Below are 19,641 nucleotides of genomic sequence, written 5' to 3'. Positions count from 1 at the left end.
AAACAGGCCCATATCAATAAGAATATCAAACCGGTTAAAAGCTGTTGTTTGATACAGACGGTCGACTTTAAGCCCATATTTTAGAGCTATATTTTAGCTGGCGCAGCTAACCGCATACATTTGATATAACCGTTATTTATTCACGTAATTTTTGAGAAACTGCTGAGAGACATCATAGACACTCAACTAAAACATGTAAGTAACAGCTACGTTTAAATAAAATAAAAAAAGAGTCGTTGTCGGTCGTTTTGTGACAGCGTGTTTAGTCGGTTTCTTTTCGGCTTTAATTATCTCATGGTTTTCAGACCACATGAGCTGAAAGTCCGCCTGGAACCGCAGACACACCACAGGTTTGTGAAAAGTGTGGGTGGCTCAGGCAGGTGAAAGCCGCTCCGTGTCGCTGCTGCTGTCCTTCATTGAAACACAATTCCGCTGGGGAGGAAGAAACTCAGCGCAGCGAGCAAGCAGAGAAACGCAAACATTAACTTAATTCACCAGCGCCGATTGTTTGGAGACACCGAGGAGGAAGCCATCCCGAAGTGGGATTTATTCTGCTGCGCATCCGAAGACGGAAAACAAACAAGCAAAGAGAAAAAACTTCCTGAAATGACCGGGGTTCTGCGAGGCTGAGCCTGACGACCCGGTGAAGCGAGTTTACGAAGAAGTGCTCTCATATTTCAGTTGTCTCTCAGCTGCAAGAGGACTTGTTCGGAGCTGGCGGACGGGGGAATGAACTCTTTGGACCGCTAATCATCGGTGGACTTTGACTGCGCTTTTAAACATAATTTCCCTCCCAACCCGCAGCAAACAGAGCCCACATTTGTAAAGGAGTTGTTCCTCAAGTCCGCGGCAATGGGGTGAGTAATTCAGAAAGCGCTGCCCTTCAGAGCGCCTCTAATGACACCTGCACTGACCGGCATGTTTTGCGTGTGTGCGGTGAAAATACGGGGAAAATACCTCTACAACTGTCCAGTTTACCTCTGAATCAATTTGATTATCGATTCCGTTGTTGCTCAGTGCTGGCTGGAGAGGCTGAGGAAGACCACAGTTTATTCCTTAGTAGCCAGATTATTTATTCCCAGTGTGGGGAATTTAAGATGGTGTTCGATTTTTGTGAGATATGTTTCGAAAATGCTTAATGCCATATTCCCTTATTGTGGTTGAATTTTTATTCTGTTTTATTATTATTTATTTTTTTAGCAGAAATTCAGGTGGATTGGTCTAATTCCTGTTTGAATACTCCAGCTCTTCCTTATCTGTCTGCAGGAATATGGTTTTGAGAGGGCTATGATATGGAGGAGTCAGAGTCGACAGTGCCCACTAATAAGGGGACATGGTACTTCTGGGAGTGTGTGTGTGTGTGTGTGTGCGTGTGTCCTCCACAGGGCTGGAGGTAGTGGTGTACTCCCACAGTTGTTTACAGGGTACAGTACATTATTTCTTATGTCTCCACAGTCTTCTGTGTGGTGTGAATGTTGACTCTGTGGCTCTGTGCCATAGTTATGCAATCACCATCTCTCCTCACATCTACATACATTAGGGAGTTTTCTTTCTGGAGCACCTACTCCTGTTTGCTTTGATTTGATCTAGAAATGGCACCAATGCTTCTGAATAATAAACTCTCTGAATGCCTCCATTTGCAGCATTAAGACACCTTTTATGTGTAAAAATATGAGGCACTGTGTCCTCAAAAAGTCGCTTTGGGCGAATACTGTTCAGTAATTAAGTGTAATAGTGCCACCCCATGTCACAGTGATTGTCTTTCCTGTGCATGTTTTTTTTTATGTAAGAAACCAGTTGAACAGTCCTGACTCCTCCTCAAGAGTTTGGCTTTCTCATCCAGCAGGTTTGCAGCTGGAAAGAGTTGGTAATGTTGTGTCATGAAACTGGCCCAGAGGACCAGCGGCAACAAAGCAACCAATCCAAGGCAGGAGGTCACACTAACAGATGCATGGCAACAAGTTTCCCTTTCCCCGTTCCCTGGTTTCAGTTGGTGCCAACCAGTAGTTTCACTTGACAGCTGAATACTTTCTGGAGGGCAGAAACAAACCGCTTCTCCGAACCCACTGTTCAGGCTCCCAAACTGGGAGGATTAGTTTAGGGTTACAAACTAATGCTTAATCCATTAATTGTTTAGTCTGTAAAACGTCAGAAAATGGTGAAAAATGCCCATCAAAAGTTTTAGGCATTTTTTTCTTAAATCACAAATGATCATTTAATATGATTTTTTTTAAATCAACCAATAGCTGCTGAAATGAATCAGTAGATTATGAATTGGTTAATCATTTAATCTATAAAAAGTCAGAAACACGGCCATCACAAGTTATCAGAGCTTAAAGTGATAAATTATTACTTGTTTTGTCTTAGCTGGAACCAGTGGATGTTTTACATTTTTGGTTAAGGATTGGTTCGTAAATTTTCTGTCACTATCTTTGTCATCAGGTCTAAATATGCTTGGGAGGTGGGGGGGTCGATCTCAAACAAAAGAGAAAATCAAGGTTGAGTTCACATGTGTGCTTAATTATGCGTCGTATTACCACCTGATTAAACTTGGTAATGATGCAATATGTCCTGCCCTATGTCAATATGACCAGTCAATATAGATAAAAGTGTGTGTGTGTGTGTTTGTGTGTGGGGATAAGCTCGTTTGTTATGATGTTTTGTTTTTTTTTTCTTTTTGGTATTTACTGGTGCGACCCTGAAGCTCTTGGCTGGTGAATGGAGTTATAGATTAACTGTAAATCTCTGTCTCTCACACACTCTAACACCCTCAGTATCTGTTTTTGTCCTTCTCCTACAGCAGGTCTGTGATCATGTGATCTATCAGCACCCCTTTGACCTTGACACATTTGGTATTGATCACATAATTTCCACGTGATTTATAAAGCCCAAGATTGTATGTTTTAATCCTAATTATACCATATGCATGTGTGCAGCATATGCCCATTATCAAGATTACTGAGTTTAAAGAGGCCGGGGGAATTTCTGATAATAATAGTGAGAAAGAAAGTGATGGTAATTGTATTTTTAAGTACAGTTGGCAGATTAAAGTGCTGCATGTCTGGAATTATTCCAAAATAATGCTCAGATTGCCCGAAAGCCCCCTTTTACTGAATAAGCAGTCGCACAGACAGCATCGCAATCAGAGTATTGCTATTTAAAATAAGCCATGCTGGGAGCAGCACTGACACAGGGATAGATGATAATCTCCTTGCTGGCCAGAGAACGACAGCTAAAGGCTTAACACTCATTGATTAGGCTCTGTGACATGTGACCTGGCAGTGGGTCTCTTGGCTGCCGGGGCAGGACAGTGGACTGTAAAGCCTAATCAGGGTGTGTGTTCTCTGTCTGCGGCTGAGGGCTGGAGGTGAAGGCTGCGTAGGTGCAGTAGAGGAAGCAGAAGCGGGTCTTAATGTTAAAGAATCATGGGTAAATGAAAGGGGACAGACTGACGGCGGATTGGACGTCTCCTCACCAGATGGTTGAGGCCTAGGAGGCCATCTGCTGCCATGCTGTGCTTCTGTGGAGACTTCCTCACTTCCTTTTTCTCAGAGCGCTCAGATTAGGTTGGGCTCTGGGTCCTTTTTGCCTGAGTGTGATGGAAGAAGACCTGCTGCGGTTGCTGGTTTGAATCTGGCCTGGACTCTGTCTCTCTCACCAGTTTAATGAGGTGTAACGGCATGAGGTAGTCCAGCATACTGTATGATGACAAAATATTAGTTGTAATAATGAAGGTCACCTTTTAAATAATGGCAGTTAAAAGTAGAAAAAGGCAATAAGATTAAGTATGTCATACAGATCCTAAGTATACAGTATAATAATGTAGTAAAAAGAACCTAGCAATATATTGTTTAGGCCAGTGGCTCCTAACCTCAAAGTCTCAAGATGCTGAAAGGAACAAAATATATTGGATATATTTCTGGTACACAAAACTGACCTGAATCGCTTGATAACATTTAACACTTTAACAACACTTCAGTCTTCAGACTTTCATGGATTTTACCTGATGCAGCTATGAGGACTGTTAAAGGAATGTTAATAAAGTGAGAACAAGAGATTGATGTCACTTGGTTGAGTGTCCACCTGTCCATAAGACTTTCTGGTGTTTATGAAGTAAACAATGTCTTGCTGTATTTACACGGTTTGGCCACTATGTTAGATTTACCTGAAAACCTGGTGCACTTCCTGGGGGCTTAGTCACCTCTCCTTTCCAAGTGGGTAGAGAAGCTACAGTGGCCAAAGGATTCACACTCCCTTGCTTTTTCTTGTGCTTAATAATAAATATGACCCTCCATTTGTCTCAACACTAAATGGTATTCCTCTCCTTCTTTTTCATCTTTCACCCGTTGACCCTCTGACCCTTACCCTAACGATGAGACTCCCCATACATAAACCTAACCAATCAAGGGTTTGATGGGCAAGACTGTTTTTTGCAGTAATTTTGCAACGCGGTCCCTATGCAGGTATAAGTCGCTCATTCTAAGGTAACGAAAACGCAGCAACTCTTAGTTTCAGGTGATCATACACTATTGAAAACATAGCTTTGAATTACATGAATAGTACATTCACTTTTTTTTGCTAATGCATCCACCTAAATTCTACTTGCTGAGCCTTTTTTAAACAAGCATTTTAAATATTTCAGAATACCAGTCATGAAATGGGATATTTGCAATAGTTCTCTTTTGAACTGATGAATGTATTCATTTCTGCTACACAGCATCTCAGTGTTAAGCATTAATCTCACTCAGCAGGGATCTTGGGGGCCAGGTTATTGCATTCTACAGTATCCGCTGGCAAACCTGCCCTTCTTTGACCTCCTGACATCATTAGTAAAGCACCGTGTTTATTGTGATGAAAGCCCAGGTGGTGGTGTAGTTATGATCCCACAAAGCTTTACTTTCCTCTTTTGCTCATTCACTCAGACAAAAAGCTGCTCTCACTAATGAGGCAGCTCTGCTTTCCAGCAGGCCTCACAGGTAAAAATGACAGAGAGCCTCAGCTCATCTGTTCATCTGACACATGAGCAGGATTACACTGGCTAATTGTCTTTTTTTTGTTTGTTTTTTGTTCACAAATGATTGCTGCTGTGGTCATCACAACACACATGTTTCTAATTTTCCATTTTCATATTGCCAGTCACCAGATCTGTGCACCTTATGACCCAGATATGAGTTTCCTTTTTTTTTCTCTTCGCTGACAGATTTGGGAGAAGATGCTCTTTTGTTACTCAGTGCCACAGAAAAGCCAGTTGTAACTAAGTGCATTGTTGTCAGCACCAGCAGAGAAAGCGAGGCAAGAGAAGTGTCTGCGTTCCTCCCTCTACTTTTCTGTAGATGTTTGACTAGTCAGTAATGTAGCTTTTGTCACTTATGTTCTTTGAATGTGCACAATTGCACATTCAAACATTCCTTGTATTTGTCAGACCACTTAGATTCAAGGACAGAATTTAATAGATATTCTAGTCATACTCTTATTCAGTCTACTCTTAGTCATATAATGATCAGAAGTAATTGATGTATGCTGATGACTGTGCTGTGTTTTAGTGCCTGTCTCATTCAGACAGCTTGACCGTCATGAATTTGACACTACAGCACTTAAAGTGGTGTTGTTGGTGCATTTTAATCAAAATGTCTGCTCAGATTTGATTTCCCCCTGGAGGATTCAAAGGGGGAAAACATATTTCTAAACGAGCCAGTGACCTCTCCCACTGGCAGAGAGATGTTGTCTCGCTAATGAAGAGATCCTATTATCTCGTTACAGGCTCATTCATATCATTGTGCCTGTGGGTTTTTGCGCCCAATAGTACCTGGATGTAGTTGACTACTTTATTCATCTCCAGCCAATTTCACACTCCAAACATGGTGTAAAACCCAGACATTATGTGTTGATGCTATCTCTCTGCTGACCTATTTAGAAGGAGACTTGACACCTCCGTAACAATACAACCAGCTAAGAAAAAGTCCACACTCGCTTTCCTTGAGAGTTTCATTGCGTAGCAGCAAGTAGTCAACTTATCAAGTAAAAGGAATAAAAGAAATCAAATATCCAGCATATATGAGGATATGTTTGCCCATGTACATTTCGTTTTGAAGCACTGCAGCACTGTCAGATTCAACCCTTAAACTCGTTTTTCTATATTTGTGTAATTGCTGTACAAGTGTGTGTGTGTGTGTGTGTGTTGTGTGATTACTGGAGCTGGTAAAGCCACAATATGTTCACTCTCTGTAACGTGAGGAATGTAGTGCACATATCTGAAGCTGCTGAGACTGCCCATTCCTGTTAAACAGGCTACAGTTTTGATGCTGACTGTTTAACCTCAGATTCACAAATCATCATCAATATCCAAACAGCTGGCATGTGTCTCTTTCATTTGGACAGAGAGAGAGAAATGACTGACTGACTGACTGATGAGGGAAGTTTGTTTCGGGAATGAGCCAGGAGTGCATTCTTAAACTCAGGAATCTGGACAAGGCTGTTTTCTCACTTGCTGAAAAAACAAACAAACATACCTAAATTCTACAGGTGCGACAGAGCACAAGTGGATCGTGACTGCAGCCCCTCGCATTAAAATCAACATCCAAACTCTTAGTCAAGGATAGATGCTGCCTGCTGTTTTTCACACTTCCCCTCAGGACACGGTGTCGTCCCGAATCATCTTAAATTGTCGTCTTTAAGCAGCAGGATTATCCCTCTCTTAGCAAACTTCTCTTAAACTCTGGAAAATACTGTGTTTAGGTAAACGCCAGGTAGTGGCCAAGCTAACATTTCAAAGGATTTAAGAGAACAAGAGGCAGGCAGGCGTAGTCGTGTATCACTCACAGTATTGCTGCTCCATATTCCTCAGAGGTAATATAGTGCCACACTAAGCTGGCAGCTCACAATTTTCCTCCTCAGGATTTAAATCATATCTGTTTCCTGTGCTATAGATTCATTCAATGTAAAAAAAAAAGTTCATATTGATAGGGCTGTAAAGAGCTTTCCTTTCAGTTTCATGTAGTCCTCAGGTATCTGGCTGCCAGCAGATTCCTTCATTTTTTCATTTATTTTTTTTCGCCAGCACACAACATGATTGCTGCATCATCAGTGTAGATGGGCCTGAGGTGGCTGTGTAGGTGTACGTAGGCATAGACGGTGTAGACTCACTCAAACCTGCTTCCCCCCACACAGAAACACACACACACACACACACCTGTAAATTATTTAAAGCACCAGATGGGGACAGAGCACCCGACAGTCGGCAGGAGAAAGAATTCAGCGGTCATACAGTCCCAAATGTCGTCGTCTTTTTTTATCCAGTAGAATCAATCAACCTAATGCTTTTTATCGCGGAAAAGCAGATCACTGGATTCCACCAACAGTTGTGTGAGTGCATCCATGTGTTCAGCAGTGGCCTTTCCCTTCTCTTCCCCTGCCAGTGCGAGCTGGCTCCAGACACTGCCACTGCAAAGGTCAGCGTGTGTGTGTGTGTGTGTGTGTGTGTGTGTGTGTGCGTGTGTGTGTGTATGTAAAGTGACAACAGTGATCTGTATAATGGGTTTTGTTGTTCCCAAAGCAGATGAAGACAGAGATTAGGCTTAAAGGGGACAGTGAATTTATTAGGCTTTCATTTCTGTGAGAACCATAATCCCAATGGAAGTAAAAGCTTTATTAGCTCATGAATTTTTGCTGCCTCCCTGCCTGCCTGCCTGTCTGACATTATTTTCAACGGTACCTCAGAGTGCATTAAAATAATGCTGAACTGAATGTCCTCTTGACAACTTACTTTTGCAAGTTGCTGTACTGCATTACAACAACAATGGCACCATCTGTACCCCGTTAATGTAACCTCTAGCCTTGCCATTCAGGAGCAGATGTGTTTATGTTTCTGCCAGCTTTAACAGCCATTTGTTTGGAAGAATTTCAATGAATTTGTAACATAACATACCCTCAGACAATTTGGTTTTTAGGTTTATTCTTCTAAGCACATCCCTGTGCTCCAAAAAAAATGCAATATTTGTGATGATTTTTACTGTGCATGAATGTTTTTCCTGCTGCGCCAAGCAAAGTGTGGCTGTGCCGCTGCATCCAGCTCAGCACCCTGGTGCTCCCTTCACACATTTTGTTGAAGCCCTTAATGTCATGAAGGTAAATGGCAGAACAAGAAGAGAAGGGGGAAGAAAAAACTACTATAAAGTATCAGGATTTCACAAGGTTTACGCCACAAAACTGATGTTGTTGGAAGTCTGCTGGAAAAGTTCTCTCCAGGGAGCATGTTTGTTACCAAGTGGAAAGATCATGATAGACCTGAAAGATTGAACCTGCCAAATTGAACAAATTAATTAGAAGTGAAAATTTAGAAAGTCTGTGACACTTTACAGCTTGTTGAAGACAAACACGCCTGTCTAGCAGAACCATCAGCCATACGGGCTGTTCATATTGGCATTTACAATTGGCAAATGTTTGACCAAAATCAGTTAATTTCAATTGAATCGGCTGCGGTCAGAGCTAAATACTTTGCTTTTTGAAGTTTAACTTTTAACCAATTGCAAACCATCTTGGCAGTGCTGACTTATGAGGGAACTTAGAGGGGTGAGTCCAAAATGAAGAAAGTGATCATATTAGCTGTGTTGCATCTTCTAATTCTGTGCACATGTTAATCGTCATACACATGCCATCGATCAGCACTGCCATCAATGTCACCAAGGATGAAGACTGCCAGTAAGCAAACATGGACGTTAATGACACATAATATAAAATTGTTAAAAAATGCAAGTGTTAAAACGGAAATGCACTGAACACGCTTGTTAGACTTCAAGGATGCATGCAGTGCATATTAGTGAGAAACGCAGAATGTAAACTTTTGTTTGCTTTAGAAAACTCCACAAGCACGTTTACTTATTGTTCGATAAGCAATAAGCAGTGCATGTAGCCAGTGCATCAGGAAGCCTCCAGTGCTGCTTACATAATGTGTGAGGATGCTTTTCACTGTGACACTTGTCGGTATGACCTTGCACTTGGACCCATCAAATCAAATCAATCATTTTTCAACAAAAAAAAAACAAAAAACATGAGGCCGGAGTGTCTGGATATGCAAAAGATAAAATGTTTCATTGCATTGATGAGAAGACAGGAGCACAGAGGCAGCATATCAAGTTTTCCAAATAGGCCATAAAGACGAGTCCTATACCGAGCAGTGAGTGCCAAGTAAACTTTGCTTTGTCTGAAAGACACATTCACTTCACATTTTGATTTCCAGCAAGATAAATACTTCCATCTGTCTCCGCCATATTCTTCATCCACATCCGTCATTGGGTTCTTGCCGTGTCCTCTGCTCCCTCTCATCCATTGGGTTCTTGCCGTGTCCTCTGCTCCCTCTCATCCATTGGGTTCTTGCCGTGTCCTCTGCTCCCTCTCATCCAGCCACTCCAATTAATTATTCCTCACTCTTGGAACTTTATAGAGGAGCACCACAGCCACTTGCACTCACCTTTTTTGAAATGAGTACTTCCCATGGACAATTTAAGCCTGCTGGGTCCAGTGTAAAGCACAACCATTAACGAAAAGTGCAACTGGTTTTTCACTTTCAGCAGTGGTGTTCTGTCAGTGTCTGTATCATTTGCATGGCAGTGAGAACATGAGTGTACTGCATACAGGTGTGGTTATTTTTACCACGAGCTGCAGGCTTTCTTGGATGTGACAACATGGTGCAGAAAAGTACGAGTTTTGTCTTTTTAAACATTTTTAACGGTAAGAAAGTGTCTTTAATGAAAACATGTATCATGGACCAGCTGAAGTAAGTGTGTAGTATACATGTACAGTTTGATGCTTTTAAACTGGGGAAAAAAAGATACGAGAAGAGGGTTTTCTGAGCATGTTTAACAACAGCTTTCAGCTTTCTACATACAAGTTGGGCTAGAGTATTTGTGCAACTGTGTGTGTGTGTGTATGAGTGTCACAGAGAGAGAATCTAATCACAGTGTCCAGAGAGAGAGAGAGAGAGAGAGACGTGTGTTTGTGTATGTCAGAAAGCGGAGGAACATTTCCACTGTATTTTTTCAGTCTGCAGTCATTCAAGTTTAACAGGCGGTCTGATCCTGTTCCTTCATCCCCATGTTGATGCTCCTCTGAATCATACGGGCAGCGAGCTGTTCATTGCTGGGAGGCAGATTACTTCACCCTCTCAAAGACAGATGACATGATTTTGAACTTTTCCTCATCACAATCATTGTTGAGTTGGGTTTTGATTGCCAATTCCATTTCAGATTTAGGTAAAATACACATATGTGCCTATGCAGCTTACTTAGAAATGTAAAGTTAAAGCTAAATACATTGTATAGGGGACTCTGTTTGGATGAGATCAAATGACCAGACATAGCAGTACCACTAGAAAGGACAAAAACCAACCTGAGTAATGCGAACACTGGCTAAAATTGCCAATTCACTGACATGACACAGAGAAGCTCAGCAGTGTTTTCACTTGCTCATTTTCCCCAAGAATGGTGGAAGTCATTTTAACATAATGTTTCCCAATACAGTTGTGAGTTTGCTTTATAAACGTGATCCACCATTGTTTTTATTACAGATTTAATTTCAGGGTTTTCACTGAAAACATTATTTTGCCATTAACATTAATAGCTTTTTAGATGCCTTCACTCCTCATAATACTCATATCACTCTGTACTATGTTGGTGTTGGAACTTGGTAACTGCTGACTATAAATGTCATGGTCTAACTTCAGATGAAATGCTCCTGTGAAGTCACCACAGTCTTTCACCCCTGAGCAAGTGATACAGTCAGTATCAGCCAAAGGAAAAGACATATAACACACTTCTGAAATAGCTAAAAGTTGTTCTGAACAAACTTTTCTGTTAGGAAAAAAAAAAAAAAACGTTTGCTCAGTTTCTAAAAAGAGGGGCAATGTCAAGTAATTCTCTCTAGTCAGACTGGATGATATTGATACCATGATAATAAGGCATCACTTATGATATGGACATGATTATGGCCAGGCCCATCTTTCTGAGCGACTGTGTGTTACCAAGCGTATTGTTTTCTCTGAGTTATGTAATAAAATAAATATTTTTAACTTGAACTTAATCTTTGACCACATATCGGCATCCACATACCACAGACTGTCTGACAGACTTTACTAAGATAGTTGTTTGTTTTCCTCTTGAGTAAGAGTGATGTCATCTCCCTATCTTTCTTTACTGAAAACTGGAGACGATGATTTTTTTTTTTTTGACTTGTTAAACTGTGTGTCTTGAGAAAAGTCATTTTTGAAGCCCTTCAAAGGTCCTTTTAGGTGAAAGTGTGTTTACAGGAATTAACTCTTATTTGGAATGGTTTTTAGAGGTTTTGATTCCCTGCATTGCAAACAACATACTGCAAGCTGTGTAGGTGTTGCCTTCTACTCAGCTTGTTTGACTGTGTTACCACAAGTAGATAATTGTCTTGAATGTATTTGCTGCACAGGGGAAATCATCCATTAGACAATGGATGGGAGTACACACACACACACACACACACACATGCATACATACAAGCGCACAGTCTCACACAGACACCTAGGTATGTGTTACTGTCACCAAAGAGGAGGGAGGGGGTGTTGATGTGATAATGGCTTTGGGTTGCTGTCAGGATTCAGAGTTTGTGTTACATTATCACTCGCCCATCCGTGCTGAGACTCTCAGGACTCTCTGAAGATGCAGCACAGTGGCTCTGCAGGCATGATGTGATGGAAAGATGCGAAGAACTCGTACACACTGCAACTGTGTGTGAAATGCTGCTTGTTGATGAGTGGATATTGTCTCGATGTTTGGTTACATATTGTTTGTCTCATCTGCATCGATCCTCCTCTCATATTGTCCCTCCTGTCTGTCCTCTGCTCTCCAGGGAGCAGCCGATCTACACCACCAGGGCCCACGTCTTCCAAATCGACCCAACCACCAAGAAGAACTGGGTCCCTGCCAGCAAGCAGGCTGTCACCGTCTCTTATTTCTACGACAGCACACGTAACAGCTACCGCATCATCAGCGTGGATGGATCCAAGGTGTGTTTGTGTGTGTGTATGTATGTGCATACCGTGTGTCTCAGTGTGTGTGAGTGTAATCATATCCTAGATAATGGGAAACACTGAACTGCTCTCAGGAGAGAAAGTTGAGACAAGGAAGAGCACTCAAAGCCAGAATTGAGCAAAAAGGAATTTTGAAGCGTGTTAATGTTACATGTGCAGCTCCTGTTGATCAGCATCAACCCAAACATTGGAGCGTTTGATATTTTTGTGATGACGAAAGTCATCTATGGCTGCCTGTTGTCCCTTTAAACATTGGAGAGGGAATATTTAAACCAAAGCTAGGTGATATGATTGGAATCAGTATCATATATCAGTATTATATTTGATTAATCAACTGATCTTTTGAGTGCAAATTTGGACAGAACTTTGCTGGACCATAATGACATAAACCACCATGACACAATTTGGCCACAAATTGCTGAAAAATAATAATTATCACTCAGCCTTGATTGTTATGTTTATAAAATAAATGTTGTTTCCATGCAGGAAAATTAGTGTCGACACAACCTGAAAAACAAGAAAACTATATATACTATGATTGTCTGCATATACTCGTGTTTCTGCTCACAAAGCCTCACTTTAGCTGTGATTTACTCTGCTGCAGCTAAACACAGCCTCCAGTAATATGAGTTAATGAAAGGCTTATGAATATGTGTGAATAGTTCAGCAGGAGACAGAACAGTAATATGAAAGCTGAAATCAAAGTCTGAACATCAGCAAACATACCCTCTAACAAATTACCAAGAGCAGCCAAGAGCTGCGTACCTGTTGAGCAATTAAAATTACTTATCTGTAATTTACTGTCCTCATCAAACAGCCGACTGTAGTTCATACTATAGGACTGTAAACGCTTTTAAATAGTGGTCCCACTGGATCGGCTTGTCAAATCCCTCTGCACTGATTTTTGACCTGACTTGATGTTTTTTATTTAGAATTTGGTTTCACCTGCGGTTGCTGATGAACAAGAAGTTACCTGGTTAAAGAGCATATATGTGAACATCCTCAGTGGCCTCAGAACAACCAACTCATTTTCCAAAATGATTTTGATTTGTCATCACCCGAGCATGATGTTGAGATCTAATCAGGCATGCGATAATCGGCACCATACGAGCATATTCACACTTTCTTCCTCCTCTAACTGAAAGAGTGGATTGTGTTTCCATGGCGATCAGAGTCTTATATCTGTGAAAGCGGGAGGAGAGTTATGACAGCGGTATCCCTCTGCTGACACTGTCAGGCAATCACCTTTCGCACAATCTTAAATCACACAGATTACCTGCAGAGCCACTTCAGAAGCCCAACGGTTTGACAGTTGTTTGGATGCGTTTATGTCCTCAGAGTTGATCCTTTCTCACTGTGCACTTCTCTGTCTGGGTGCAGGGCCTGTAGAGTTCATGGTTAGGATTACCAACATAACAGCTGAAGGGTGGGTCTCACAGGGACTCAACATAGGCATATCTGAATGTAGAGTTTTTGCATTGCAAGCATTTTCTGCTACTGCGAAGAGGCAGAGAAGCTCTTCCTTACAGTGACAACTAAAATCTCATGTGTGCTCTGCATTTATTTGTTTGTGTGTGGGGATTTGAAAATCCACCTGGTAGGTTTCAATATGTTTTGACCGTCTGGCTCAAATATAAAGAGCTTCTGTCACGATTTTTAGATTAGGAACACAATTTCAGTACAATTGAAGTCATCATTAATTTAAAATGCATGGTTTCTCTAGATTCCTGCATATCATTGTTGAGTCAAGCTCTGTTAACTTCAAAATAGCTCTCTTCCCACAGCTAGAAACCAGAGAGGCAAGAATCTAATCTGTTATGTCATCAAGCAGCACTTCTCGAGCCACAGCAATGTAATAATACTATTTGCTTGTTTTATCTTTCAAGTCCTTTTTTTTTAAAAACAATCTGTTTTCTTTGTGACAAAGAGATTTGAAATCTACTTTATTTCTGGCTAGCTGCATTTGTATGTCTGTATCTCTCGTCTATCCAGGAAGCCAGGAGTCCTCCCTTTGCTCTCCCACTCCTGTCATCCTCCCTGTCCTCTTGTCTCTCCACTCTCCTGTAACCTTGAGAAACAGAACAGTACGTGTCATAAAATGCGTGTAAGCAGCAGCTACATGTGAGCTACGACGATAACCATTTATGAAATATGACATTATCTCAATCTGAATAGAGATGACTCCTGCTGATTTCAATTTTATCCCTTTATCTAGTTAATTTAAATAAGTCAAAGTGATGCCGGTAGGAGCAAAGTAACCGAAAGCGAGGAAATGTTGAGTCATGTCCAATAAATGTTAAATATAGTATCTAGTTTGTACACTAGCTGCAAGGGAGACAGGTCTGTCTAGAGGAATAGTCTGTGCCGCTGCACACACTAGCTACGACAGACCGTCAGCTTATATTCATCTAACCATGATGGCCGGGCATCTCGTTGATGATGATATGGCAAGTAGAGGAGCATATCAGCACTTTTGACTCTCGCTCATCCTGAATTGTGCATCTCATACAGCAATGTACCGAGCGCTATGACAACACAGTGAAGACTTTTCGTCCCGTACTTTATGAATTATTCCAAGTGTGATAACGTTCCCAGCTAACTTGTAAAAAAAAAAACAAAAAAAAAAAACTTTCAGCAGTTTTGAATATTTATGTTTTTTTTGCATTATATTTTCTATCTTACATCCCACCATAAGTTTAAATAGCTATTTTTTCTTTTTCCTGCCTATTTCTTACTACCGCCCTCCCAGCCAGTGTCTAAAATTAACATTTTGGCTCATATTCTGAGGGCTGGTGAGCTAAGAGACATGTTTCAGCCAAGAATAAGAATGAAATTCCTCTAAGTGAGCTTGTTAAATGTGTTTGTGGCAGGTGGGTTAGCCAGATGTTCAGTTTGTAGCTAGTTTAATGTATATGCCAGTATTACAACAGACAGCCTGTTCTCTGTGTTGTCATCACCTTGCTTCCCTATAAAATTGACTGCAACCCACGTACACCATGAAGTTTCTCCACCTGTGTGTCATAAAGTTTGCTTTCCACCAAGAGAAAGCATCAGTTCCACTGGGGAAGGAGGGGACATGTTCAGCCTACAATTCAGAATTGTATATTTGCACTACACACTTTTAGAGTTTGATTTTTGGTGAATCACTAAAATCAATCCAGATTTGGCACTTTACTGCATAGCCAGCCATTGTGATGAGAAAATGTACTCGGTTGATACTGATCCCGAAACAGTCGTCCATTAGGATTATGGTGGTCACAACAAAGCTAATATGAGCTAGTGTGAGTCTCCAACATCTGTGTTGTAAAGAGCTTTGCATATCGCAGACCATTTTGTTAGAAAAACAATCAGGGACAACAAATGATTAAAAAAAGTGAATGTCAACCATTGCAGGCGAGATAGATAGATAGATAGATAGATAGATAGATAGATATGATTACCTCTTCCAATGAAAAGGATGCTGCGCTTCAGCTGACTGTCAAGACTCAATGCTGTGCTTATGGTGACTGAAACTGCCCATTCCTTGTCTAGTCTCAAGCTTGAGTTATTGTTAGTGGAAGATGCACATGAAGGTCTCTTTAGAATCATGCAGGAAAGGGTGTTTGGACCAGCCATAGATTGCAGAGGAGCCGACACACACACACACTCCAAATTTTAACACTTTGTGGAGTGCTGTGCAATAAACAAGCTGATTGGTTGATCCAACTTCCTGTCAGGTCAATGTCTTTATTATATTCAGATTTACATTACGCATGCATGATCACTTATGTGCAGCCTGGAGAGGCATGCTCTAACCCTCAGCTCTGTGAGTAACACATCCTTTCTAACTTTTATTGTAGGCTTCCACTACTATGATTATGGAAAGAATGAGGGCCAATGCAGTCATAGTATGTAAGTTGATGCAAAATATAGAAAACAGCACCCATGACTCCAACTAAGTTAACCCGCCTCCCTTCGAAAACCAAACCTGCATCACAGCCACCAGGGAACAGCGTGTTTCTGCATCTCTTAATATATGGTAGTGCTTTAATGAGGACATCAAAGTGCGTTGGCAGACGTACAAAAAATATTTAACATTTCTTCATCCACATCACACCTCAGCTCGATGAGCAATCACAGTTTTCCATTTTGCTGTCAGCTTCGGTGAAAGGACACGGCGGCCATCATCTCGTCTTTCTTTGGCTGTGTTTCAGTAATAACACCACTGCCAGTCCCTCCTCTTCATCATCATGACGATCCTCACTCACCATTAATCACCATTATTTATATATAGCATCATATTTCAGGTTTTCCAAACAAAAAACATTTATAATATCTAGAGTTGTATCACAAGTCAAGCCTAGGATTTCGACTCTTTTGATAGCAGACCTTGAAATTTTTTATCATCTTCAAAAAGTTACCAGTCTGTGTAGCTGGTGTCCCTTTTTTCAGCTATGACAAAGTCTTCTGGCATTTGATGCTTGACAAGTGATCACAAATCTTTCCCTCCCATACACTACTCTCCCATGTTCTTCTTCTCCCATCTAACTTACTGACTCTGCAGATTCTGTGCGCTCTGCAGACACATAATCAGCCGAGGAAGACTTCTCCTATAACCTCCTGGCTGTCTCTGAGCTTCGCACTGACCCTCAGGCAGCTGGCCAGCCGAGCTCTGCTCTGCGCCTCCTGTGCCACTTGATCTGCAGCCCAGTTCACCACCGGCACAGCTGCCAGCGTCACTCTACTCTCCCTCCCTCTGTCACACCCCCCCACTGTCACTCACTTGCCCACTGACACGTGAACTCATACATGCCGGCATACAGTCACAGGGCCCACGGAGCCGGGTAGTGCTGTATGTTAACTTGCAGCTTGTTAGTTGGGATTCTGTAGATACTCATGTTTCTGTAGGTGTTCAGCCATAATACAGGATCAATAATTTGTTATGTGTAAGGCTGGGCCATATTGTTGAATTTAGTGTCACCATATTTTCTCTCCCTCTTTGTCTCTCTGTGATATCAAAAAACAATCACAATTACGTCAAATGATAAAGTCGATTTACTTTTGCGATTATTGAATTAATCGTATGGTCAACAAAATGTCAACAGTTCAAAACCAAAAGATTTTCACTTTGAGGTCATATAAGACAAAGAAAGGAGGCGAATCCTAGCGATAATGAAGCTGGAACTAGAGGATGCTTGGTATTTTTGCTTGAAAAATGACTTGATTTAATCAAAATAATTGCAGATTTCTGTTAATCAAATAATGACATTTATGGATCAAATCTCGTGTAAAACAACTTCTTTAGTTTTCATCGCAATTAACTTGAATTAATTGAGATTTTTTTTTTAAAATAGTACAAAACAGTTTCTCTGTGTTTTTAATGAACTTCAGGTGTTCAGAGCACTGATGCAGGCTTTAGGTCTGCAGTGTGTGGTTTCCTTATCCTGTTGCATACTGCAGACAGAGGTGGCAGATTCAGTTACTTAATGTGGCTTTACCTGTCCGCCTATAGATTGTTAACAAACAGGCTTATACAGCCTTATTTACCAATTTCACTTAAAATGGTCATAAAATGTTGGACAGTTAACAGTTAAAAGTTAACTACCTCAGGTCAAGTTGAATTTGACAAGTAAGTTGTCAATTTGAGGAGGAAAACCTTCAAGCAGAAGGTCTGAACATGATCTCTATAGCTCTGACAGGGTTCCTTGCAAACAAAATTGAGGAGAAGTTGGCTGATAACATGATGACTGTTTTGAGTTTGGGGGTAATCTACGTCAGTTTTTTAAAAGGAAACATGTTTTTGATTCATATATTTCTTGACATTGCGTTCCAATGTTAAAACAGTTGGCCGCGTATGTAGCAAGCAATGGCCCAGTTTCTCCTCAATGATCAGTTAAGTTTCATCTTATCTTAACAGCTCTCTTTGAGCCAGCGCGGTGAGCACTGTTAAATATTCACTCAGCTGCTTGACATGAGACTTGCAAGTGTTTTTCAGGCTTTCCCAGGTTCCTGTCCTGAGGAAATTGGGTAACATTTGTTTTGATGAAACCTCTGTAAGAGTGATCATCGAGAGTGGCACCCCGGTGAATTGCCACTCTCCTTTATAAGCCCTACATGTGGGAATGCAGCCTGAATCAGAGGCAACGGCAATCTCTCCAGCTTTTGAAACTGATAAAGGTCTTTTTTTGTGTATGCGCAGTGATGTCTTCCATTAGCACTGTTCTGAATGGGACACAAACGTCTAAGAGGGTATTGATTGCGCCCTAATACGCTCATTCTTTTAGCTCGGTCTTTGCTTTTTGGATCCCTGTGTCCAGTAATGATGCAGCATTAAGTGTTTTAACACCTCAGCCACTGAAAAGATGGAGAGAATGAGAAAGAGAGGGAGAGCGAGACGGTGGGGGCGTAGAAAAGGACACGAGTCTGTCAACAATTTGAATTCTCGAATCCTGTGTTCAGAGCCATGTTGCTATGAAACAAGGGCTGCTCTGTGATTAAACTGTCTTCTATTGTTTCTTAATTATTGGGGTAATTTGCATGTGCTGTTTTTAAGTCCTCGTATAACTTGGCAGTGAAATTGGGTCTGTGTACATGCACAGTAATAAATTAAAGCTGCTTGTGTCTACATGCACTTAGAGGTGCTCACATAGTCACATCTATATCTACACGCAGTAAACACACACAAATCAGTGCAGTCTGGTCAGGCTGAAACAGTGCTTTAAGTGTCTATTGGTTTCTCCTGTCACTGCCTTGTGCACTAGTTACAATTTTAGACCGCAGTAGATGTTTTCTGGCAGCTGATTTACTGCACAGCTACAACAGGTGAATGCCTAGCAGATATGTAATTTGACTACTTACATGTTAGTGGGTCAGCGGTCACAAATGCATAGAGCTTTTCTGTTTCTGGATGTGTGTGTCAGTGTTTGTTTGTTTTTGTGGACCTTAATCTTTATTTGCAATCCTGGAACAAAACAGAACAGTAAAACTAAGTCAAAAGCATATGCAGCACTTTAAATCATGCTTTACCATAATAAATTGAGTGAGGTGTAATGTATGGTGCTTCTCTGTTCGTGTGTGTGTGTGTCAGTGGTTGGTTGTGGGTTGAAGATAGATTGTGATTGAGACTTGCAGCAAAAATGTCATAGTGACTGAACATTTGTCCCGCAACATGAATTCATATTTACTGTATTTGCTTTTAAATGTAGAGAATATGTTTCCCTGTATGGAGTCAGACAATAATTACTCTTTGGGTACCTATTAATGATTGCTTTGTATACAATTGCTCAGCATTGTTGAGAAGCTCTCAAACTGTTTATGAAGTGGATCATCCAAAAAAAAAACTGGAATTGTAATCAGACTTGTGAGTGCGGGCATGGTGACAGACATGGGCAGGGAATTACAGATTTACTCTGGTATGAATGGAGCTACAATAGGGGATTGTCCTTTGTTAAGTCAATGGGACTATTCATCATGTGAATGCAGCTGCTGGAGCTCCTTCTCTAATGTGTCTTGGATGAACAAGAGACACAGCTTTCAAAACCCAGCAGGAGGCATCTTTCTGAGGGAGTCTGCCAGTCAGATGAACCTGGGGACCACGCTAGGAGATTACC

General features: G+C 41.1%; 1 protein-coding gene across 1 annotated transcript in view; it reads left to right on the top strand.

Annotated features, from left to right (window-relative positions):
- Positions 1–419: 419 nt before the first annotated feature.
- homer2 (homer scaffold protein 2) overlaps positions 420–19,641 on the top strand; it is a 30,439-nt gene continuing 11,217 nt past the window's right edge. The window contains exons 1-2 of the mRNA XM_070827950.1: positions 420–857; positions 11,872–12,028. Coding sequence (XP_070684051.1) covers positions 853–857; positions 11,872–12,028 — 162 coding nt within the window. The 5' untranslated portion in view covers positions 420–852. The remainder of the gene's footprint in view (positions 858–11,871; positions 12,029–19,641) is intronic.

The sequence above is a fragment of the Pempheris klunzingeri genome, chromosome 1 (assembly GCF_042242105.1).
Source record: "Pempheris klunzingeri isolate RE-2024b chromosome 1, fPemKlu1.hap1, whole genome shotgun sequence".
Classification (NCBI taxonomy): Eukaryota; Metazoa; Chordata; class Actinopteri; order Acropomatiformes; family Pempheridae; genus Pempheris; species Pempheris klunzingeri.
Note: the sequence above shows the minus strand (reverse complement) of the source record. Positions and strands in the feature narration are given on the sequence as shown.